At 41.5% G+C, this 24,348-nt stretch overlaps 1 protein-coding gene across 13 annotated transcripts in view; it reads left to right on the forward strand.

Moving 5' to 3' along the window:
* The window catches only part of huwe1 (HECT, UBA and WWE domain containing E3 ubiquitin protein ligase 1), an 86,526-nt gene that overhangs the window by 35,537 nt on the left and 26,641 nt on the right, over positions 1–24,348 (forward strand). For 10 of the 13 annotated variants that reach the window (XM_062053053.1, XM_062053058.1, XM_062053064.1 and 7 more), the window contains 33 exons: positions 71–247; positions 333–578; positions 708–841; positions 919–1,031; positions 1,119–1,301; positions 1,388–1,604; positions 1,703–1,825; positions 1,918–2,155; positions 2,307–2,654; positions 3,859–3,981; positions 4,076–4,171; positions 4,299–4,568; positions 14,826–14,978; positions 15,058–15,185; positions 16,469–16,550; positions 16,665–16,841; positions 16,931–17,482; positions 17,620–17,815; positions 17,888–18,055; positions 18,144–18,292; positions 18,370–18,436; positions 18,578–18,801; positions 18,900–19,111; positions 19,192–19,374; positions 19,560–19,732; positions 19,940–20,079; positions 20,420–20,495; positions 20,565–20,663; positions 21,310–21,437; positions 21,511–21,670; positions 21,859–22,087; positions 22,525–22,703; positions 22,802–22,891. In XM_062053053.1, coding sequence (XP_061909037.1) covers positions 71–247; positions 333–578; positions 708–841; positions 919–1,031; positions 1,119–1,301; positions 1,388–1,604; positions 1,703–1,825; positions 1,918–2,155; positions 2,307–2,654; positions 3,859–3,981; positions 4,076–4,171; positions 4,299–4,568; positions 14,826–14,978; positions 15,058–15,185; positions 16,469–16,550; positions 16,665–16,841; positions 16,931–17,482; positions 17,620–17,815; positions 17,888–18,055; positions 18,144–18,292; positions 18,370–18,436; positions 18,578–18,801; positions 18,900–19,111; positions 19,192–19,374; positions 19,560–19,732; positions 19,940–20,079; positions 20,420–20,495; positions 20,565–20,663; positions 21,310–21,437; positions 21,511–21,670; positions 21,859–22,087; positions 22,525–22,703; positions 22,802–22,891 — 5,833 coding nt within the window. The remainder of the gene's footprint in view (positions 1–70; positions 248–332; positions 579–707; positions 842–918; positions 1,032–1,118; positions 1,302–1,387; positions 1,605–1,702; positions 1,826–1,917; positions 2,156–2,306; positions 2,655–3,858; positions 3,982–4,075; positions 4,172–4,298; positions 4,569–14,825; positions 14,979–15,057; positions 15,186–16,468; positions 16,551–16,664; positions 16,842–16,930; positions 17,483–17,619; positions 17,816–17,887; positions 18,056–18,143; positions 18,293–18,369; positions 18,437–18,577; positions 18,802–18,899; positions 19,112–19,191; positions 19,375–19,559; positions 19,733–19,939; positions 20,080–20,419; positions 20,496–20,564; positions 20,664–21,309; positions 21,438–21,510; positions 21,671–21,858; positions 22,088–22,524; positions 22,704–22,801; positions 22,892–24,348) is intronic. The other 3 variants (XM_062053063.1, XM_062053062.1, XM_062053059.1) reach the window with 3 other exon arrangements.

The raw sequence follows: 24,348 nt of genomic DNA on the forward strand, positions 1-24,348 counted from the left end.
GCATAGTTCAGAATTTCTTCTTTTTTAGCTGTAAAACAATGTTTACTTATTTCTGACACATGTGTTCCAGATGAAGTTTGTGGAATCCATACTCAGTAACAATACCACTGATGATCACTGCCAGGAGTTTGTGAACCAGAAGGGCTTGCTACCTCTGGTCTCTATCCTGGGCCTGCCCAACCTGCCCATAGACTTCCCCACTTCAGCTGCTTGCCAGGCTGTTGCTGGTGTATGCAAGTCCATTTTGGTGAGCATCAGGAACATAATCTTAACAATTTAACTACATTTCACCAATCCCTGAGTACACTTGCTGCTGTTTCCCACCTTTTTAGACTCTCTCACATGAGCCTAAAGTACTTCAGGAGGGACTGTGCCAACTAGACACTATTCTAACTTCTCTTGAGGCTCTACATCGGCCAATTGAGGTGCCTGGTGGATCTGTTCTTCTGAGAGAACTGGCTAATGCTGGACATGTTACGGATGCCACGTTGTCGGCTCGTGCCACGCCACTGCTACATGCACTCACTGCAGCACATGCCTACATCCTAATGTTTGTCCACACCTGCCGAGTAGGACAGGTAATAACAAATTTTACAGTATATTTGTATAAATTATTGTCTCAATGACTGGACAATTGCCAAGGATGGTGGTGTCATTGGTGTTCTCAAATTCATATCTCAAAATGTGTCTTTTCTATCTCCGAGCAGAGTGAAATCAGAGCAATCTCAGTTAACCAGTGGGGCTCCCAGTTGGGCTTGAGTGTTCTCAACAAGCTGAGTCAACTATACTGTTCTCTTGTATGGGAGAGTACTGTTTTGCTCTCCCTTTGCACGCCTAACAGGTATAATTCCAATGATCTCCTTTATTTTATCACTATAGCACAACGTTCCTCTTAACACTAGATTTCCCCCACAACAGTCTACCTCCAGGCTGTGAGTTTGGGCAAGCCGACATGCAGAAACTGTTACCCAAAGAGGAGAAACCATCTACTAGTGCTGCAACTGCGACGGCCTCTGGCTCAAGGAGAACTGGTACTATATTAATTTAATTCCTATAAGAAAGATCAAGACCGTATCTCAGAAAGACCTTTCAATTGTGCCATCCTTATGTTTTTCAAGTAGATCCAGAAGCGGTGCCTGTCGAGTCTTCTGCCGGTGGACTATTAGAAGGCATGGGTTTAGACGGGGATAGCTTGGCTCCCATGGAGACAGATGAACCTACTTCAACAGACCCTAAGGCCAAATCCAAGCTCACCCCAGCAATGGCCACACGCATTAAACAGATTAAACCCCTCCTTTCCGGTGAACTGATTTTCATGACCCATATCAAGTGGTAAACCAACTCAATTTTTGTCTATAATCTCTTTTTAAACTATGCCATCCTTCAGCGTCATCTCGACTAGGAAGGGCTCTTGCTGAGCTATTTGGCCTGCTGGTCAAGTTGTGTGTCGGTTCCCCAGTGCGTCAACGACGCTCCCACCACGCCACAAGCACAGGTACCACGCCCACGCCTGCTGCTCGAGCCACTGCTTCTGCCCTTACCAAACTCCTCACCAAGGGTCTGAGTTGGCTGCCACCTCCTTACACACCTACCCCACGTTTTAGGTAAGAGGAACCTTTTGGATCTGATCATTTGAAGCCTTCACATACTGGTCTTTGAGAGTGTTTGATATATTACTATTGGTGTGGCCTCCATCTGACAGGCTCACCTTCTTCATCTGCTCTGTGGGTTTCACATCGCCTATGTTGTTTGATGAGAGGAAGTACCCTTACCACCTCATGCTGCAAAAATTTTTCTGCTCTGGTGGGCATGATGCCTTATTTGAGTAAGTAATTTAAAAAAAATGTCTTAATACATATTAAGGAATGGTCATGTGTTGTGTAAATAATGTGGATTCCATTGGTTGTTTCTGCATAGGACTTTCAACTGGGCCCTGTCAATGGGTGGAAAGGTTCCTGTCTCTGAGGGTCTGGAGCATACTGAGCTGCCAGATGGGACGGGGGAGTTTCTGGATGCTTGGTTGATGCTGGTAGAGAAGATGGTGAATCCAAGCACCGTGCTGGACTCGCCTCACTCTCTGCCAGCTAAAATGCCTGGTGTGACTCCAACCGTGCCCCAGTTCAGTGCTCTTCGGTTCCTCATAGTTACTCAGAAGGTGAGTTGCAATATCGGATATGGTTAACAAATAGTCAAAATAGAGGCACTTAATCAAAAGTGGGCTCTTCACCTATAGTGTAAATGAAACCTAGCTGTTAATGCTTATGTAACAATGTCAAAATATCTCCTTCTTGCGCTCTCATATACAGGCTGCATTCAGTTGTATCCGCAGCTTATGGAACAGGAAGCCACTGAAGGTTTATGGAGGCAGGATGGCTGAATCCATGCTGGCCATCCTTTGCCACATCCTACGGGGGGAGCCAGTCATCCAGGAGCGTCTAGCCAAGGAGAGAGAGGGCACAGTGCGTCCAGACGATGAAGGGGCGCCTTCTGGTTCTCTTGCACCAAGTGCAGTCACTGGAGTGTCTACAACCAGCGGAGAGACACCAGCAGCTACTGGAACAACTTCTGGAGGGCCGACTGCGGGATCAGCAGAAGAATCGACTAATTCCACTCCACGACGGGAACCGCAGGTTAACCAGTCTCAGCTTACTCAGGTATGTCAATATTTTTTTGTGAAGTACTTTGAGCTAGTGCTATTTTGGTCACTACCGGTATATACTGTAGGGATGTAATGATATAACTGTCAGAGTCCGGGAGGAGTGTAGAGGTAGTGGGAGCAGAACATACAGCTGGAATAGGTTTTATCTTTTTCTTGGTTGGCATTTATGCGTTCTCCTTTTTCTGCTGAAAAAACGGGATCTCGTTATGCGCATTGGGGCATAACAAAATGGCAACTGCCATTCAATTTAGTTTTCATCCCTACTACCGGATCATGTTTTATTTCATTACAGCATGTCCCCTAAAAGTTAAAACATAAGCACTGGAAACATGGGTTTATATACTATGAAGTTTGTATTTGTAATTCTAGAAATAAAATCAGCGGTGACGGGCTAGTTGTTTTGGTAGCGGCGAATTTAGCATGTTGCAATACTTTGTACAGGGGATCACGTCCTTGCCAAGTAGATCCGCAGAGGGTTGGAACAGTGCTTGTCCGATCTGCTAACAGATTTCTTTTGCCAGTTAAACTAGCAACATCACTGAACACAATGTTTTCCTTGGCAGAAGAAACATTTCTTCTTCCTGAATCAAGTCTGCACATGCGCAATAACATGGAATATTGCATTGCGTTAGAAGGAAGGTAGAGCTTAATTTAAAACGGTAATGTTAACCGGCAGGAGTTTTACCACGGTTTATCATTAATACCAATACTCATCTGTTGAAAAAATGTGCAGCTTGATATAATCCAGAACAATAATTAATAAAATTAATTGTACCTTGTCATGTAATCTTGTATTCATAGTTCCATCCATACATTTTCTATTCTGCCTGTCCTCACTAGGGTCATGCAAGAGGTGGGGTACACTCTAGGGTTGCCAGCCAATCGCAGAGCCATCTAGGCGAATGCCCATTTACCCTTGCATTCACGCATATTGACAATTTAGAGTCTCCATCTCCAATAACCTAACAAGCATATATTTGGAATGTCAGAGAAAGCCACAGTACCACCCGTAGATAACCCACACACGCATAGGGAGAACATGCACACTCCACACAGAAATGTCCAAACAAAGATTTGAACCCAGATCTCCTGACTGTGAGGCCTACACACTAACCACTAGGCCAACGGGCGGTCGTAGTTAGAGTTTTGCTTTGTGTATTCAGTTTATTTTTATTTTACACAAATGTTTTGTATTTCAGCTGATGGATATGGGTTTCTCAAGAGAGCATGCCATGGAGGCCCTATTGAACACCAGTACCATGGAGCAGGCCACAGAATATCTTCTTACACACCCTCCTCCTCTCCTTGGGGGAGCAGTAAGGGTAAAGTCTTCCAATATAACTTGCACTTAGTCCTGTTATGAAATTATCATTACTCCAGCTAAGGCAACTCACAATATTATCCAATTCTGTATAGGATCTTTCTATGTCAGAAGAGGACCAGATGATGAGGGCCATTGCTATGTCACTTGGGCAGGAGGTCAGTATGGAGCAACGTTCCGACTCCCCTGAGGTGCGTTATTCTTGCAGTTCAAATTGCATTCAAAAGCAGATTTCTGTCTTGAACCTCTGTTGCTCGAGGAAATGTCATGAATGAATAATTTGTAGCTGAGCTGTTGTTTAAATTATCACTGGTTCAGGAAGCAGCTCGTCGGCGTGAGGAAGAGGACAGGAGAGCGAGGGAACGAGCAGAGGAGGAGGAGGCCCGCTGCTTGGAGCGCTTCATGGAGGCTGAACCCCTGGACCCCCAAGAACTGCATACCTTCACAGACTCCATGCTTCCTGGCTGCTTTCACCTTCTGGATGAGCTGCCTGACACAGTGTACCGGCTCTGTGACCTGCTAATGACTGCAATCAAAAGGAGTGGTCCTGAGTACAGAGATCTAATTCTTGGACAGGTTGTGCACCAGGTCAGTAATTTCAGTCTTGATGTTTTCTTACCCAGGCGCAGACGAGGTTGTGTTTTGAAGTCTATGTACAGTCGCCCCTTGTTAATCGAGGTTAATAAGTAAGGTCATTACCGTATTTTCCGCACCATAAGCCGCACCTAAAAACCACAATTTTTGTCAAAAGCAGACAGTGCGGCTAATAACCCGGTGCGCCTTATATATGGATTAATATTCATATTTATTTTCATAAGGTTTAGGTCTCGCAACTACGGTAAACAGTCGCCATCTTTTTTCCCCGTAAAAGAGGAAGCGCTTCTTCTTCTACGGTAAGCAACCGCCCCCATAGAAGAGGAAGCGCTTCTTCTACTGTAAGCAACCGCCAAGGTGAGCACCCGCTCCCGTAGAAGAAGAAGCGCGCGGATATTTAATTTCATTTGTGTGTTTCCGTAAAGACAACAAAATGTCTCCTACTAAGAGACACGTGTACAAGGTTCCACTGACTTTTGATATTCATGTGAACCGCACTGTGGATACAACGGGAGCATGTACGGTGAATATTCGCACCACAGGGAATGAGAAGTCGTCCTACTGTGGTTCTAGCTTGCCATGCTAACGGCCAGAAACTTCCACCCACGGTGATATTCAAAAGGAAGACCTTGCCAAAAGAGAACTTTCCAGCCGGCGTCATCATAAAAGCTAACTTGAAGGGATGGATGGATGAAGAAAAGATGAGCGAGTGGTTGATAGACGTTTACGCGAAGACACCGGGTGACTTTTTTCACGCAGCGCCGTCCCTGTTGACCTACGACTGCATGCGCGTCCACATCATCGATGGTGTCAAAAAACAAGTGAAGCACACCGAAGAAGAAGAATTCGAAGGAATTTGTAGATGAGTAATAACTTCAGAAAGTGAGCTTTAAATGTTTATTTTGTGTGTTGCGTGACACTAACGTATGAGCAACGTTGAGTTATTGATGTTGCTATTGCTCTGCACTATTTTGAGTGTTACTATTTTTGTGATTGCATATTTGCACATTACATTTTGGGAGTGAACAGAGTTGTTAGAACGCTGGTTTGTAATATATTATTAAAGTTTGACTGACCTATCTGACTGTTTTGTTGACATTCCCTTTAGCGAAGCGTAGGTGCGGCTAATAGCACGGGGCGGCTAATAGGTAAACAAAGTTTTGAAATATGCCGTTCATTAAACGTGCGGCTAATAACACGGGGCACCTTATGGTGCGGAAAATACGGTATTTGTTTATTGGATGTTTTCATAGTTGGAGCTAGGGCTGGGCAATATGGCCTTTTTTTAATATCTCAATATTTTTAGGCCATATCGCGATACACGATATATATCTCGATATTTTGCCTTAGCCTTGAATTAACACTTGATACATATAATCACACCAGTATGATGATTCTATGTGTCTACATTAAAACATTCTTGTTCATACTGCATTAATATATGCTCATTTTAAACTTTCAGGCAGAGAAGGAAATCACAACTAAGTCAATTTACCTAAACTGTTATTAAGCAGTGGCACAAACATTCTTGTCATTTCCAAAACAGAAAGTGCAAGATTGTCAAAGACATTTTAAAACAAGCTATTAGTGCACTTTTGTGCATGGTGTCACTAAGATGACTTATCAAAACAACTCTAAATTAAAGTGCACTTTCTGTACAGAACGCCACTACAATAGTTTAAAAACATGATGTCACACAAGATATTTCAATAAGTGTCAAATAAAAATGAGCTACATAATAGGAAATCAAATAGTGTTCGTCCTTCGCTGTGTGGTAGGTTCCTGCGGACATTACCTCCTTTTGTTGTCTACTCTTTTTTTCATACGGTGTTGATTTGGAAATGTTTGCCTCTGCATTTTGATGGTGTGGCACCGGCCGGAGATGTTGACATGCGGAGTAAGCACTCTTCATTCTCTAGCAGGTGACTTTTCAAATGATGCTACATATTAGCAGTAATGCTACTTTTTGTAGAAACGTTTTTGCCCCACACTTGAAAAATTACGGTTGTCTGTTTGACATATTCCCACTTGAAGCCAAACCACCGCCAGACGATGGACCCTCTGCTGTTTTTCTTGGGATTTAATTCTTCCTTCATTTGTTACCAGATTCGCACCTTCTTTCTCTCGTATTACCACTCGCACCACAGCTAATGTTACCCATGCTGCTAACTCTCTGCTCCGCGAGGGCGTATAAGTATGTGACGTATGTAGAAGGTGCGCTTTCTGTCTGTGAGAAGGAGACACAAGGAGTGGGAAGAGCCTGTAGTGTAATGCCAGCAGCTAAAAGCAACTGCGTGAGAACGTATACTCGAATATCACGATATAGTCATTTTCTATATCGCACAGAGACAAACCCACGTATATCGATATATCGCCCAGCTCTAGTTGGAGCATTAAAAACTGTTCATGACCTTCTAAATACATTTGAAACATTATTTAAGCCCTCTAAACATTAAAATAACACACATGTCACCTTTGCACACTTCAACCAATATATTAGCCTTCAGGGTTTTGAGTTTAGCTTTGAGTTTGTACTTATCGTAGTAGCCTGCTGGATCTTCCAAGCATCATTGCTATGGCAGCATAACCACTGCATGAAATACTTTACATCCTGAGTAATTCCTCTAAGTTGTGATTTGGCTTCCATCCGTTGAAACCAGGGGCGTGTGTTTTGTCAGAAGTTGGTCAAGCTGACAGTTGTACCTATGACCATAAGCGCTGATGTTAGCATTCTATGTTAACTTTGTGTGTCTGCGTTGTCCTTCCACATCGATTACATCCAAACTGTCTTTTAGATGTCAAAGATAGTGTATCAAAATGGTTCATCTCTACTCTGACTGGACATGTTTATAGCTGTCTCACGTCCCAAGCTGTTGTCGTTGGACATTGCTCGCATTAAAGGGGTGGTGTGGCTCAGTTGGTAGAGCGGCTGTGCCAGCAACTTGGGGGTCCAGGTTTGATTCCAGCTTCTGCCATCTTAGATGTTGTGTCCTTGCTCCCAGTGCCACACACACTGGCCTAAATGTAGATTTACAAACCCCGTTTCCATATGAGTTGGGAAATTGTTAGATGTAAATATAAACGGAATACAATGATTTGCAAATCCTTTTCAACCCGTATTCAATTGAATGCACTACAAAGACAAGATATTTGATGTTCAAACTCATAAACTTTTTTTTTTTTTTGCAAATAATAATTAACTTAGAATTTCATGGCTGCAACACGTGCCAAAGTAGTTGGGAAAGAGCATGTTCACCACTGTGTTACATGGCCTTTCCTTTTAACAACACTCACTAAACGTTTGGGAACTGAGAAGACACATTTTTAAGCTTCTCAGGTGGAATTCTTTCCCATTCTTGCTTGATGTATAGCTTAAGTTGTTCTACAGTCCAGGGGTCTCAGTTGTGGTATTTTAGGCTTCATAATGCGCCACACATTTTCAATGGGAGACAGGTCTGGACTACAGGCAGGCCAGTCTAGTACCCGCACTCTTTTACTATGAAGCCACGTTGATGTAACACGTGGCTTGGCATTGTCTTGCTGAAATAAGCAGGGGCGTCCATGGTAACGTTGCTTGGATGGCAACATATGTTGCTCCAAAACCTGTATGTACCTTTCAGCATTAATGGCGTCTTCACAGATGTGTAAGTTACCCATGTCTTGGGCACTAATACACCCCCATACCATCACAGATGCTGGCTTTTCAACTTTGCACCTATACCAATCCGGATGGTTCTTTTCCTCTTTGGTCTGGAGGACACGACGTCCACAGTTTCCAAAAACAATTTGAAATGTGGACTCGTCAGACCACAGAACACTTTTCCACTTTGTATCAGTCCATCTTAGATGAGGTCAGGCCCAGCGAAGCCGACTGCGTTTCTGGGTGTTGTTGATAAACGGTTTTCGCCTTGCATAGGAGAGTTTTAACTTGCACTTACAGATGTAGCGACCAACTGTAGTTACTGACAGTGGGTTTCTGAAGTGTTCTTGAGCCCATGTGGTGATATCCTTTACACACTGATGTCGCTTGTTGATGCAGTACAGCCTGAGGGATCGAAGGTCACAGGCTTAGTAGCTGCTTACGTGCAGTGATTTCTCCAGATTCTCTGAAACCTTTGATGATATTACGGACCGTAGATGGTGAAATCCCTAAATTCCTTGCAATAGCTGGTTGAGAAAGGTTTTTCTTAAAGTGTTCAACAATTTGCTCACGCATTTGTTGACAAAGTGGTGACCCTCGCCCCATCCTTGTTTGTGAATGACTGAGCATTTCATGGAATTTACTTTTATACCCAATCATGGCACCCACCTGTTCCCAATTAGCCTGTTCACCTGTGGGATGTTCCAAATAAGTGTTTGATGAGCATTTCTCATCTTTATCAGTATTTATTGCCACCTTTCCCAACTTCTTTGTCACATGTTGCTGGCATCAAATTCTAAAGTTAATGATTATTTGCACAAAAAAAAAAAAGTTTATCAGTTTGAACATCAAATATGTTGTCTTTGTAGCATATTCAACTGAATATGGGTTGAAAATGATTTGCAAATCATTGTATTCCGTTTATATTTACATCTAACACAATTTCCCAACTCATATGGAAACGGGGTTTGTAGATGTAGACAATGTGTTTTCACTAAAGTTGGGAATCCTTGGCCACTTCAGAATTCGAAAAAACGATTATTGATGCATGTTTAATTTATGTATATTGATGCTGTTTTACATTTATTTTCGCTTCACTAATAAGCGTTCATCACTTGCAACATTTAAAAACAGTGCATTTTTAATAAGAAATTTCCATCACATTTATGAAATTTATGGAATTGTGCGCAAAACTAGAACATAAGTGCCCTGCCATATTATAAAGGAGGCTTGCTGCAGTCAGCCAAATTTTAGAACTGGCTGCATTACTTTATTTACAATAAATAAAGCGATTATCAATTATTGACGTTTATTAATCGATTTTATAATCGCCCATGTCTGAATTGGTACACATCTAAAAATGTATTATTTCCCCCACCTCTAGTTTTCACTTTGTAAAGCATAAGGGCAGCTTATGGCCATCACAAAGCCAGAGATGAAATTACATTGAAAACTAACTTGCCAAATTCTAAGTTTGTTGGCATTATTTGCGATGAAAGTGTAGATGTGGCGGTTTTTAAAATACTGATAATCTACATACAGGTGAGAATAATGAATTACATTTGCCATATGCATGTATGCCCTGGCACACGATTATCATAATTTAATGACCGAAGCAAAAAACATTTTACACTTTTATACTAGAATAAATACACCTAAAAATATAGAAAAAAACTATTGGCAGCGGTAAAGGTTAGATCCATGAAGGAAAGAAGAAAGTGAATGAATGTTTATAACTGAATACATTTACATATGCATAAACATTTGTTTTCTTTTGTATAATTTTTTTAATGAATTAACGTTTATGTCAACCTTTTTTCAAAACACAATAGAGAATGTGGATAATGCATACATTTATCATTTGTTTTCAAAACGGTTACAAAAAAATGGGACCCCAAAAATGTACTGTGGGTCCCCATTTTTATGACTTGATTGTGTGTGTGTGTGTGTGTGTGTGTGTGTGTGTGTGTGTGTGTGTGTGTGTGTGTGTGTGTGTGTGTGTGTGTGTGTGTGTGTGTGTGTGTGTGTGTGTGTGTGTGTGTGTGTGTGTGTGTGTGTGTGTGTGTGTGTGTGTGTGTGTGTGTGTGTGTGTGTGTGTGTGTGTGTGTGTGTGTGTGTGTGTGTGTGTGTGTGTGTGTGTGTGTGTGTGTGTGTGTGTGTGTGTGTGTGTGTGTGTGTGTGTGTGTGTGTGCGCGCGCGCGCGCGCACATGTCCTGGGAGCCTTCCTCTCCTCAAAAGCTACCACTGTCCTCTTAAATTATGAAGATCCCTGTCGGTGGGTATATCTCAGATACATTAAAGGCCTACTGAAACCCACTACTACCGACCACGCAGTCTGATAGTTTATATATCAATGATGAAATCTTAACATTGCAACACATGCCAATACGGCCGGGTTAACTTATAAAGTGCAATTTTAAATTTCCCGCGTAACTTCCGGTTGAAAACGTCTCGGTATGATGACGTTTGCGCGTGACGTCACGGAGTGAACGGAAGTATTCGGACCCCATTGGATCCAATACAAAAAGCTCTGTTTTCACCACATAATTCTACAGTATTCTGGACATCTGTGTTGGTGAATCTTTTGCAATTTGTTTAATGAACAATGAAGACTGCAAAGAAGAAAGCTGTAGGTGGGAACGGTGTATTAGCGACGGACTACAGCAACACAACCAGGAGGACTTTGAGATGGATAGCAGACGCGCTAGCCGCCGACCTCACCTTGACTTCCTCCTTCTCCGGGCCGCCGACCGCATCTATGATCGGGGGAAGTCCTTTGTCGCTCCGTCGATCGCTGGAACGCAGGTGAGCACGGGTGTTGATGAGCAGATGAGGGCTGGCTGGCGTAGGTGGATAGCTAATGTTTTTAGCACAGCTTTGTCGAGGTCCCGTAGCTAAGTTAGCTTCAATGGCGTCATTAGCAACAGCATTGTTAAGCTTCGACAGGCTGGAAAGCATTAACTGTGTAGTTACATGTCCATGGTTTAATAGTATTGTTGATCTTCTGTCTATCCTTCCAGTCAGGGGTTTATTTCTTTTGTTTCTGTCTGCATTTAAGCACGATGCTATCACGTTAGCTCCGTAGCTAAGAAAAATAAATAAAGCTAAGAGCTTCGCAGATGTATTGCCGTGGAGATAAAAGTCACTGTGAATGTCCATTTCGCGTTCTCGACTCTCATTTTCAAGAGGATATATTATCCGAGGTGGTTTAAAATACAAATCCGTGATCACAATAGAAAAAGGAGAAAGTGTGGAATCCAATGAACCCTTGTACCTAAGTTACGGTCAGAGCGAAAAAAGATACGTCCTGCACTGCACTCTAGTCCTTCACTCTCACGTTCCTCATCCACGAATCTTTAATCCTCGCTCAAATTAATGGGGTAATCGTCCCTTTCTCGGTCCGAATCGCTCTCGCTGCATTGGAAACAATGGGGAAATGTGAGGAGCCCTTCAGCCTGTGACGTCACGCTACTTCCGGTACAGGCAAGGCTTTTTTAAATCAGCGATCAAAAGTTGCGAACTTTATCGTCTATGTTCTCTACTAAATCCTTTCAGCAAAAATATGGCAATATAGCGAAATTATCTAGTATGACACATAGAATGGATCTGCTATCCCCGTTTGAATAAAAAAATTTAAAGGCCTACTGAAACCCACTACTACCGACCACGCAGTCTGATAGTTTATATATCAATGATGAAATCTTAACATTATAACACATGCCAATACGGCCGGGTTAACTTATAAAGTGACATTTTAAATTTGCCGCTAAACTTCCGGTTCGAAACGCCTCTGAGGATGACGTATGCGCGTGACGTAGACCGGGGAACACGGGAAGCCTTCCACATTGAAGCCAATACGAAAAAGCTCTGTTTTCATTTCATAATTCCACAGTATTCTGGACATCTGTGTTCGTGAATCTGTTGCAATCATGTTCATTGCATTATGGAGAAGGAAGCTGAGCAAGCAAAGAAGAAAGTTGTCGGTGCGAAATGGACGTATTTTTCGAACGTAGTCAGCGACAACAGTACACAGCCGGCGCTTCTTTGTTTACATTCCCGGAAGATGCAGTCAAGATGGAAGAACTCGGATAACAGAGACTCTAACCAGGAGGACTTTTGACTTCGATACACAGACGCCTGTAGAGAACTGGGACAACACAGACTCTTACCAGGATTACTTTGATTTGGATGACAAAGACGCAGACGTGCTACTGTGAGTATGCAGCTTTGGCTTCTAAACATTTGATCGCTTGACCGTATGTGCGCAACTTTTTTTTGCGTATGTACGTAACTTTTTAAAAATATATAAGCTTTATGAACCTTGGGTTAGGTGAACGGTCTTTTGGGCTGAGTGATTGTGTGTGTTGATCAGGTGTTTGAATTGTATTGGCGTGTTCTATGGAGCTAGGAGCTAGCAGAGGAGCTAGGAGCTAGCGTAACAAACACGCAGGTGTTTTTATGCAGGATTAATTTGTGGCATATTAAATATAAGCCTGGTTGTGTTGTGGCTAATAGAGTATATATATGTCTTGTGTTTATTTACTGTTGTAGTCATTCCCAGCTGAATATCAGGTACCGTGAGTATGCAGCCTTGGCTGCTAAACATTTGACAGCTTGACCGTATGTGCGCGTCACGTACGTAACTTTTTTTAAATATATAAGCTTTATGAACCTTGGGTTAGGTGAACGGTCTTTTGGGCTGAGTGATTGTGTGTGTTGATCAGGTGTTTGAATTGTATTGGCGTGTTCTATGGAGCTAGGAGCTAGCAGAGGAGCTAGGAGCTAGCGTAACAAACATGCAGGTGTTTTTATGCAGGATTAATTTGTGGCATATTAAATATAAGCCTGGTTGTGTTGTGGCTAATAGAGTATATATATGTCTTGTGTTTATTTACTGTTGTAGTCATTCCCAGCTGAATATCAGGTACCGTGAGTATGCAGCCTTGGCTGCTAAACATTTGACAGCTTGACCGTATGTGCGCGTCACGTACGTAACTTTTTTAAAATATATAAGCTTTATGAACCTTGGGTTAGGTGAACGGTCTTTTGGGCTGAGTGATTGTGTGTGTTGATCAGGTGTTTGAATTGTATTGGCGTGTTCTATGGAGCTAAGAGCTAGCAGAGGAGCTAGGAGCTAGCGTAACAAACACGCAGGTGTTTTTATGCAGGATTAATTTGTGGCATATTAAATATAAGCCTGGTTGTGTTGTGGCTAATAGAGTATATGTATGTCTTGTGTTTATTTACTGTTGTAGTCATTCCCAGCTGAATATCAGGTCACCCCCGGCTCTCATAGCATCTTCCCTATCTGAATAGCTTCAACTCCCCATTAGTCCTTCACTTGCACTTTACTCATCCACACATCTTTCATCCTCGCTCAAATTAATGGGGAAATTGTCGCTTTCTCGGTCCGAATCTCTCTCACTTCATGCGGCCATCATTGTAAACAATAGGGAACTTTGCGTATATGTTCAACTGACTACGTCACGCTACTTCCGGTAGGGGCAAGCCTTTTTTTTATCAGATACCAAAAGTTGCAATCTTTATCGTCGTTGTTCTATACTAAATCCTTTCAGCAAACATATGGCAATATCGCGAAATGATCAAGTATGACACATAGAATAGATCTGCTATCCCCGTTTAAATTTTAAAAAATTCATTTCAGTAGGCCTTTAATTTCAGTAGGCCTTTAAGGTACGTCCACATCAAGGTCATCCTGCCTCCAATCTAGACAACCCTGTGCCTATGGTTTGCGTCAATACAACAACCGATTTGGGCAGCGCACTTCCGGTGATCAAAGTATGTCTTTTTTCGGCTGCCAAATTTTCGGGCATCACTAGTCAGTAGGGGGAAAAGAATTAACTATATATATCCATTTGTACTGGACCTACCTGCCGGTGTTAATGTGTATGTTTGTGTGTCATGATGTTCATTTTCCCCATGGTTTGTGAACGCACCGTGTCGGCAGAGACTGAGGAAGTGTTTGTTGTGTGTCAAGGAGTGAAGCAAAGATGAACATGTATGCACGGAGGAAATACTTGTTGGAATTGGGCCCGTTATTGGCATAAAATTGGCAATAAAATCTAAATAAGAGCATCGGACTGTCTGGACTCTACAAAATATTGTATTAATTAAATGTTTTACGTAAAAACCTTTTTTAAGGTGTGTCGCCTAATATGTTACCGCGGCGCACCACTACACAATTAAATATATTAAGGGAAGACCCTGGCTAACGGTTTTACATAAAATTTCTAAAAGCAGCAGAACACTCCGCAGGTCCTTAAAACAGAACCCACCGGCCACACAAAAGATCTATGACTGTTTTTGAAAGTCGGTTCTTAAAAATAGCAGAGTGCTCCTATCCTACAAGGGGTTTATAACTAACATAAAATATGACTTTTTGACTATACAGTATTATCCATTTGATGAGATTAAAAATAGAAGTTGTATTTTACACATACAAAATAAAAAAAAACTGTGTGGGGATGTCTACTGGGTTGCAAACACCAAAAGTTGTCAGCTATGTACTTCTGTGAAACAGCGAACTAGCCAAAAGCACACAGCCTGATAGCACACATGTTCCATCCAAACTGTCAACATACTGTCTGTAGGTGTGGGAAGCAGCAGACGTGTTGATTAAGGCAGCTGTGCCGCTGACCACCAGCGATACAAAGACGGTGTCTGAATGGACAAAACAGATGGCCACACTGCCCCAAGCATCCAAGCTGGCAACTCGAATTCTGCTGCTCACGTTGCTGTTTGAGGTAACTAAATTGTTTTTATAGCAGGGCAGTGCTATGTGTGTCCAAGCCAGAGCTGATGTGTGTTTTGTTTGCTCTGAAGGAACTGAAGCTGGTATCTGCCAGAGTAGTGGAGAACAGTGGCATTCTGGATTTGCTGATTAAGCTGCTTGAGGTGGTGCAGCCCTGTCTGCAAGCAGCTAAAGAACAGAAAGACATTCAGACACCAAAGTGAGTTTGACTCCAAGTACTCTTCTGTTTGGTAATGTAAAAAATAACTGCACAATAGGCTCTTTTCCACCTGGAACCTATAGTTCCTCAAACTAGGTTCCTTCAGAAGTGTGTGGTTTGTGGTCCCACCGCATTTCACAGTTCAGGGTAGTTTATACAAATCAAGCTGATGACCTATGGAGGAGTGGTTTAGAATGTGATACGATGTAAATAAACGGACACTGTTAGGTTACAGTTCTTTTACTAAAAAGTAAATTAAATACAAAACAATAATTTACAAAACGATATGATTGAAAAAAGAAAGTGTACCGAATTATTCATAAAAAGTCAGGCTTTTTTTCGTAATGTCCAACAGTCAGAAAGTTGTTCTCTCTGTAAATTATGAATTCATGAGGGTTAGGCGGTTCCTTGTGGTCCATTTCAACTGTAAATAACAAAATATAAATAACACATTTCCAACAACACAAACACATCGGCTTTAGCGTTAGCTTGTTAGCATTAGCATTCTGTTAACTCGGGTTGAGGCTAATAATGACACAAATGGAGTGTCACTGACTACTTTTACTAAATAAAATTAAGTAAATATTTAATAATTAATGCCATTTACCTTAATTCTACTATTGTATTGCATCCTTTATTTCACATTTATCCAACAAAGAGTAGTAAGAAGCTGAGTTTGTTTGGAGCTCCAGTTTTATACTCCACCATAAATACGTTTAAAAGAGTCCGTACACTTCTCGTAGCTTTGCGTTTCGAAATGAAGTTGTAAAAATAATAAACATTAAACTGCTTATACACAGTTTAAAGACAATGACTGAGTAAAAACACTGCAAGGTAGTTTCACTGATCAGGGTTCTTCAGCACACAGATGTCCCACAAACGTTTCTGCAAGTCGAAAGTTCCTTTTATGCTTTTTTTTCTTTGTTGTCAATTTTGTTGTAAGAGAAATACACAAGAATTGAGAAATAAACAAGTCGTCCTCGCATAACTTTACTACGCAATGGCGGTCGTGTGTTTTAAAAATAAACTTTAGGAACGCCCCCAACTGTGTTAAACCAATCTGCGTTCGACAGCACAGCCCTCCTCAAAAAGGTTCAGGGTAGCTTAGAAAAGTCCCACCGAGCTCGGTGGAACTGAAAGGTTCCTGAAGAACTAAATCTACCCGAGTAGTTTTTGGTGGAAAGGGGGAACTTTATTAAGTGTGAAAGTTCCTGCCGTGGAAAAGGGCCTAATCACAAATGCTGGCCTTACTTAGATTTTCACAATATATTTATTGTCTGCAGGTGGATTACACCAGTGTTGTTGATTATTGACTTTTATGAGAAAATGGCTGTGTCTTCAAAGCGTCGAGCACAGATGAACAAAGTAAGTCAACGTGATGGATGGATGACTGTTATGCGTTGGCTTTCTGCAGTTGTTTCTGAATTGTATTGTTCTATTGGGTAGCATAAATACATTTGTGGATGATTTTCTCTTAAGTATCTTCAACCTAATGGGAATAACTGGAGATGGTTTGATGACCGCTCAGGCCGTTGGTGCAGTTACAGCGCGTCCAACAACAGTACTATCGATTCTGCGTGGAGGGCTGGAGAGAGCAGTGTGCGTTTCACAGCTGGACGCAGAAGATACACAGTTCAGTTTAACACTATGGTGCAGGTAAACACAAAAATGTTATGCAAGAAAATCATGGATGCACTTTTTACATCGCTACGCATTGATTCTAATTACAACTGTTGTTGGTGTAGGTAAATGAAGAGACTGGCAACAGGAGACCAGTGATGTTGACTGTTCAAAGAGTACCACGCTTGCCCAAACCAGCCAAGGCCGGCAGTGTTACGGACCCAGAGAGAGAAGAGGGAGACAAATGTAAAGCAGAAGAAACGCTGTCTAATATAGACTCTGGGGCAGCAGTGGAAATGAGTACTCCCAAGGATGCTCCCAGCCAGCAAAAGGAGATGACCTCTGGCCCCACATCTTCCCAGGAGTCTGACACATCGCAAAGCTCAGATATTGTTGTAAATGGTCTGACTGAGGACATGACCACTGTTCTCATCCGCACTTGTGTCAGCATGATCAGTGTCCCTGTTGACCCAGACACTCTACATGCTACATTACGTCTCTGTTTGAGACTGACACGAAATCACCAATATGCCATGATGTTCGCTGATCTGAAGAGCACTCGAATGATTCTTGGGCTTACACAGACGTCTGGATTCAATGGCTTCACACCTCTTGTTACTCTGCTCTTCAGACATATCATAGAAGATCCAGCTACTCTTCGGCACACAATGGAAAAGGTTGATTTTTTTTATTTGAATACGCTCAAAAGAAACACAATTTTGTTGTTTTAGTTGAAGTATTTTCTGAATAATTTTTATTAATGGAACTGAGTTCTGTGATTACCATAAAAAAATATGTTTATTTGTTGCTACAGGTTGTTAGATCTGCTGTGACCAGTGGAGCAGGTAGCACCACATCAGGTGTGGTGTCAGGCAGCCTTGGCTCAAGGGAAATCAACTATATCCTGCGGGTCCTGGGCCCTGCTGCCTGCCGTAACCCTGAATGCTTTGCTGAAACTGCCAGCAATTGTGTTCGCATTGCTCTGCCGGCACCCCGTGGAGCTGGCACAGGTGTGTGATTGTCATTGAGTCTTGTATTTTGCGAGCATTCATTTACTGGTAGTTTTCTGTTTATTTCTATAGCCTCTGATGACGAATTTGAGAATCTTCGAATTAAGGGGCCCAATGCTGTGCAGCTGGTGAAAACAACTCCTCTCAAATTGTCTCCTTTACCGTCTATTCCTGAAACTATCAAGGAGGTCATATACGACATGCTCAATGCCTTGGCTGCCTACCATGCGCCAGAAGAATGTATACTATTTCAATTATTGTCATTTAAAAATAATCTAATTTGTTGCTGTTTTACCTTGATAATTGAACATTTAATTTGTCTTTGAAGCTGAGCGCCCAGAAGAACGTGTGACAGCGGTGCCTGGCGGCCAAGACATGTGCCAGATGTTACAGGATGTTGGCGATGATGTTTACCAACAATATCGTCTCACTCGTCAGGGCAGTGACTTTGACTCCCAATCTGCGTTCCATATTAATGTGAGCTTGATGAAGTCTTTAGTGAAAACATACATTATATAAAACCGTTAAACTCTAACATTGCTGTCTTTTTTTAGGCTCAAGTTTTTGCTGCTGATGGAGCTGTGGCAGAGTCGTCCCAGTCGGGCACACCACAAGGAGAAGGTGTGAGATCATTTTTATTTCATTTGCTACACAAAATATTATTTAAAAGTCATATAAACATTTTGACTATTTCATTTGTCGTTTCCTAATGCACTAAAAAACTTAATACAACGTGAATCTATAATACATTAACTTTCCTAGCTTCTACACCTGAAGAGATGCGAGAGGAAAAGAAAGAGCAGGAGGGTGATAAAAGTAGCAGCTCAGAGGAGGCTAAAGCCGCAAAGGTAAAGGCACGCAAACCTTTAATGCCAACCTCCACCATCCTGAGACTGCTGGCTGAACTGGTGCGCTCGTATGTTGGCATTGCCACTTTAATTGCCTCTTACTGCTACACTGCAGGACAGTCTGAGCTTATTAAGGAGGTGAGTGACAAGCTATTTTTATTTTAATACATGCTTAAGTTGGATTGCCTTCAGTGTAAAATGTACTTTGTTTACCTGTTTCATCTGTATCCTTACAGGATTGCAGTGTTCTAGCCTTTGTGCTCGACCATTTGCTGCCTCACACCCAGAATGCAGAGGACAAAGACACCCCAGCCTTGGCCCGCCTTTTCCTTGCCAGCCTAGCAGCTGCAGGCACTGGCACCGATGCCCAGGTTGCTCTGGTTAATGAGGTGAAGGCTGCCCTCAGTCGGGCTTTAGGAATGACGGAAGGGGCTGAAAAACATGCCCGGTAAGTAGGATTAGGACACTGATGGCATTACAATCCTTGATCAGTGTTGCAAACCTCCAATGCTTACTTGTCGGTCACAGGCTTCAAGCAGTGATGTGCATCATCAGCACTATAATGGAGTCATGTCCCTCCACGTCCAGTTTCTATAGCACAGCAGCAGCCAAGACACAACACAATGGCATGAATAATATCATAAGGCTTTTTCTCAAAAAAGGACTGGTCAATGACTTGGCCCGTGTGCCTCACAGCTTGGATTTGTCTAGGTATGTAAATATATGGCTAATAAGCTGTCTTCTGCAACAGTTTTTTTGATTCTCAAAGACAAAATAGTCTTTGAAGAATTTAATTGGATATAATCCATTTGTTTTTTGCCAAAATAAATTGAATTGCAATTTGTAATGCAGATTATATTGAAGTAAAACCTGTTCCTCTTCTTTCATTGGTAAAGCCCCAACATGGCCAACACAGTGAATGCTGCCCTCAAGCCTCTAGAAACTCTGTCGCGTATTGTTAACCAGCCCAGCAGTTTGTTTGGGGGTAAAGGAGGATCCAGCAAGAGCAAGACTGAACATGACTCAGTGGGCACAGCAAGGGATAGCAACAGCAACGCTCAGGATCAAGGTATGCGACACATGTCAACGGTCAGGTTCACTAAATACTTTGTTTGATAAATCCAACTGAAAGAAAGATGATAAACTGAAACTTCTAAACTTGTTCTCATGAATCAGCTGCTGCACAACCTTAATGTGTTAGATGAATAATGTTAGCACTAGATCTAGTTTTTACAATGGTAATTATTATAATAAGTTGTGATATCTGAAATTCCAGGAGAATCTGGTGAGGCTGAGCCAGTGGAGGGAAGCCACAGGGTGCAGGGAGCTGACAGTGATTTGATGGATGGAGAAACAGAGGGCGATACAGTTGTCATAGCTGGCCAACCAGAGGTTCTCAGCACACAGGCAATGCAGGTGATTAGCATTGTTTTGCCAGGGTATTGGTGTGTGTGTGTGTGTGTGTGTGTGTGTGTGTGTGTGTGTGTGTGTGTGTGTGTGTGTGTGTGTGTGTGTGTGTGTGTGTGTGTGTGTGTGTGTGTGTGTGTGTGTGTGTGTGTGTGTGTGTGTGTGTGTGTGTGTGTGTGTGTGTGTGTGTGTGTGTGTGTGTGTGTGTGTGTGTGTGTGTGTGTGTGTGTGTGTGTGTGTGTGTGTGTGTGTGTGTGTGTGTGTGTGTGTGTGATAAGTTGCTGAACATAACTTTACAATCTGAAACCATACCTGTGCACTTTGGCTTTAACATTTTATGTGCATAAAGGTGGAAAACGAGTTGGTGGATCTGATTGATGAGCTACTTGAGAGAGACGGTGGTACGGTCAACAGTACAATTATAGGTGTGTAATTGTGAGGGAAGAAAATCATTTTGTAAGAAAGCAATCCCTCTGACAACTGTTGTCTTTCAGTGGGACGAAGTGGTGAGGATGAGTCACAAGAGGATGTATTGATGGATGAGGCCCCCTCCAATATCAGTCAGGCATCCACTCTTCAGGCTAATAGAGAAGGTTGGTATAAGAAAAAACATTATATACAAAATTGTTCACTATTGTGTATATTTAAACTGCAAAATTCAGTTTGTTTTTGGTAGGGCTGACAAATTTACCTTGGTTGATCACAAAGTATTGCATTAATCATTTATCAACACAGCGTAATCACCCAATATTTTTGGAGCGCACATGCTCCTTTACCTTAATTGCGGATGGTTACCTGAAAGGTGGCATGTGTTGTTATACGGACAATGATCATGTCAATGCATACACCCGTCTGTGACTAGTTTAGTTTCAAAATACATTCTGATAGAAATTAGGTTAAAACTTATGGCAAATTTTTAGCAAATAAATGGTGTACAGACTAGTTTTGTTTCAAAATACATTCTGATAGAAATTAGGTTAAAACTTATGGCACATTTTTAGCAAATAAATGGTGTACATTTAATTACATAATTTTTATTAATGTTAGTGTGACATTCTGACAATACAATTGCTTTTGTGTCAAAATATTGGGGTGTTTTTAAAGTTAATTTAAATTATGCAAGAGAGCAATTTACTGCACTTTTTTTCGTGATTATCACAATTCAAAAGTGTTATTAATCTGATTTGACAAAAATAATAAATTGACAATCGCTTACCTTTCCTTTTCCTCTATGGCTAGACTCTATGAATATCCTAGAACCAGAAGATGAGGAGCACACACAAGAAGAAGATTCTAGTGGCAGCAATGATGATGAAGACAGCCAGGATGAAGAGGAGGAAGAGGAAGAAGAGGAGGAGGAGGACCAGGTATGGGTCAATAGCTAGATGTTTACTCAACTCGTATGGATTGTCTTAAAACTCATGGCTGCCATTTGTTAAGGATGATGAGGAAGGCGATGAGGATGACGATGATGAAGGTTCTGAGATGGAGTTGGATGAGGATTTCCCTGACATCAATGCTTCCCCTCACATCCGCTTCGAAAGGTTTGACCGGGATGATGACCTCATCATCGAGTTTGACAACATGTTTTCCAACAATGGTAAGCACCCAAATGTGGTTTCACTTACACGATACAATTGTAATGTAGCATCTGAACTGCCATTTGCAATAAACATCTAAATTGGAATAATTGTTAATAAAGACACTTGAAACAATTTTTTTTTGTTATATTAAAGTTTTCGCAGAACTTTTCCATATGTCTAACTGCGTTTTCTGTTCTTCCATCAGCTGACATCCCTCCTTCCCCTGGCAACATCCCTAGTTCCCACCCACTGATGGTGCGTCATGCTGACCACGGTTCCCTCACTCTGGGTGTAGCAGGCACAAGCAGCCGGCTGGCACAAGGCATGGGTCGCAGCCAGCGGACGCTTCGCCAGCTCACTGCCAACAGTGGGCACACCATCCATGTCCACTACCCTGGAAACCGCCAGCCTAACCCTCCACTCATCCTTCAAAGGCAAGTGCATATCAGTTGATGTTAATCAATGGTTCTCAAACTTTTTTCACCAACTACTACCTGAGAAAAACGTGTCTCTCCAATTACCACCATAATTTAAACAAGCATTAAAATGCAGTAGTGTAGTATGCTTAAGTATTCATTAAAAACAAGGCAGAGGTTTTATTGAACAACTATTTAATATTTTGGCCACTTTAAAATTACACAGTTTGAACAGTACCACTGTGTTTAAATATAGTAAAATAAAATATTGTACTTTAATCAAGTGATTCTTTGATGCACCCCTAGATAAAGCTTTCATACCACTAGTAGTACTTGTACCACAGTTTGAGAATCACTGATATGTTTTTTTCCATCAATAATTTGTAACCACAATAAACATTTTAGTTCGGTACCTATCTTGACTTTGAAATTGTCCACTGCTTAACTGCATTTAGGTTGTTGGGCCCCAGTGCTGCAGCTGACATTTTGCAACTTTCCAGCTCGCTGCCTCTGCAATCTCGTGGTCGAGCTCGCCTTTTGGTTGGAAATGAGGACGTTCATATTATTGCTCGTTCCGATGACGAATTACTCGATGACTTTTTCCATGAACAGAGCAGCACAGGAGGTCAAGCAGGTGACAAAACCCAATCCTTTATTATCATAATAAGGTATTTTAGTTTAGGGCTGTTTCACATGGTCTTACATTGTTTCACATGTTTGTACATTCTCTAGGCACTCTATCTAGCATTCCCACCGCTTTAACTAGATGGACAGATGAGTGTAAAGTGCTGGATGCTGAAAGTATGCACGACTGTGTAGCAGGTAAGTGTTAAAATTTAAAGGGGAACTGCACTTTTTTTTAATTTTGCCTGATGTTCACTATCATTATGAGAGACAAGAACACATATTTTTTTAGGGTTTTAAAGATGATAAAAAATGCTTGGAAGATGTGGCTAATGGGAGTCACCGTTATAGTCTTCAAAAACCCTCAAACAACTTCATAGTCCTACAACAACGTTTTATATACATGCTGCAAGTCTATATATAATGTAGAAACAGACACGTTCATAACAATATGTAATATGGATCAATATTTTTACTATTTGGTCATTTTAATCATTGCCGCGCATTGATTTCCATTTCCATAGCAGCACGCATCCAACTTCTGGCAACAACTTGTGTTCCTACTTGCGGATTCAAACACGAGTGAGTTCTAATCATGGCAGATTTGGTAACAGACAACGAATATGACTACTTTTGGACAAATAAGGATTCAAAACCTTATCTTTTTTAAACTGAATGAACGGAAGATTAACTGCTATTTATCAAAGCTTGCACGGAGAAGAGGGTATGAAGTTGGAGCAGAGTGAGGTCGAATTTAGGGCTGCAACTAACGATTAATTTGATAATCGATTAATCTGTCGATTATTACTTCGATTAATCGATTAATAATCGGATAAAAGAGACAAACTACATTTCTATCCTTTCCAGTATTTATTGGAAGAAAAAAACAGCATACTGGCACCATACTTATTTTGATTGTTTCTCAGGTCTTTGTACATGTTGCAGTTTATAAATAAAGGTTTATGAAAAAAAAATACAAATTGCCTCTGCGCATGCGCATAGCATAGATCCAACGAATCGATGACTAAATTAATCGCCAACTATTTTTATAATCGATTTTAATCAATTTAACCAATTACCGGTAGTTGTTGCAGCCCTAGTCGAATTGACACGAAGCTGCAAATGTGGACTTTGGAGACAAGCTATTTCGACACAAATAGCATGCTTAGCCCCAAATAATCGAATGAAAATGTCCCCGGCCAGCAGACCGAATGCACAACTGTCCATCGAGTGAGCCACACTTTACTATCAATCATGATACATGCTGCACGTCATGCGTGTTGTACAACTACAGTACATACGCTGTCTGGCTAGCTGTGTACAAACAAAACATGAAATGTTGGCTAATACTTTACAGATACTTTAATATGATTGTTCATGTTTTTCAGTCAGTACATATTGGAGTCTTACCGCATTGAGTTGTGCATTACAAACTCAAACACATTTCGTGCTGACTTAGAGACTAGCTTACCTCTTTCCGTAGTTATCTTCTATGGCCAATATTGTAGCATGCCGATGTGTTAGTACACTAGAAAAATAGTTCCTCAGTGTTCACGCTTACAGTAGCAGCATTGCTACTGCTTGTTTATTATACAGGTTACGGAACGTAAATTAAGTATTGGTGACTGGTTTTGAATGCATATTTAAATGATTTA

This window comes from Entelurus aequoreus, linkage group LG07 (assembly GCF_033978785.1).
Source record: "Entelurus aequoreus isolate RoL-2023_Sb linkage group LG07, RoL_Eaeq_v1.1, whole genome shotgun sequence".
In the NCBI taxonomy this organism is placed as follows: Eukaryota; Metazoa; Chordata; class Actinopteri; order Syngnathiformes; family Syngnathidae; genus Entelurus; species Entelurus aequoreus.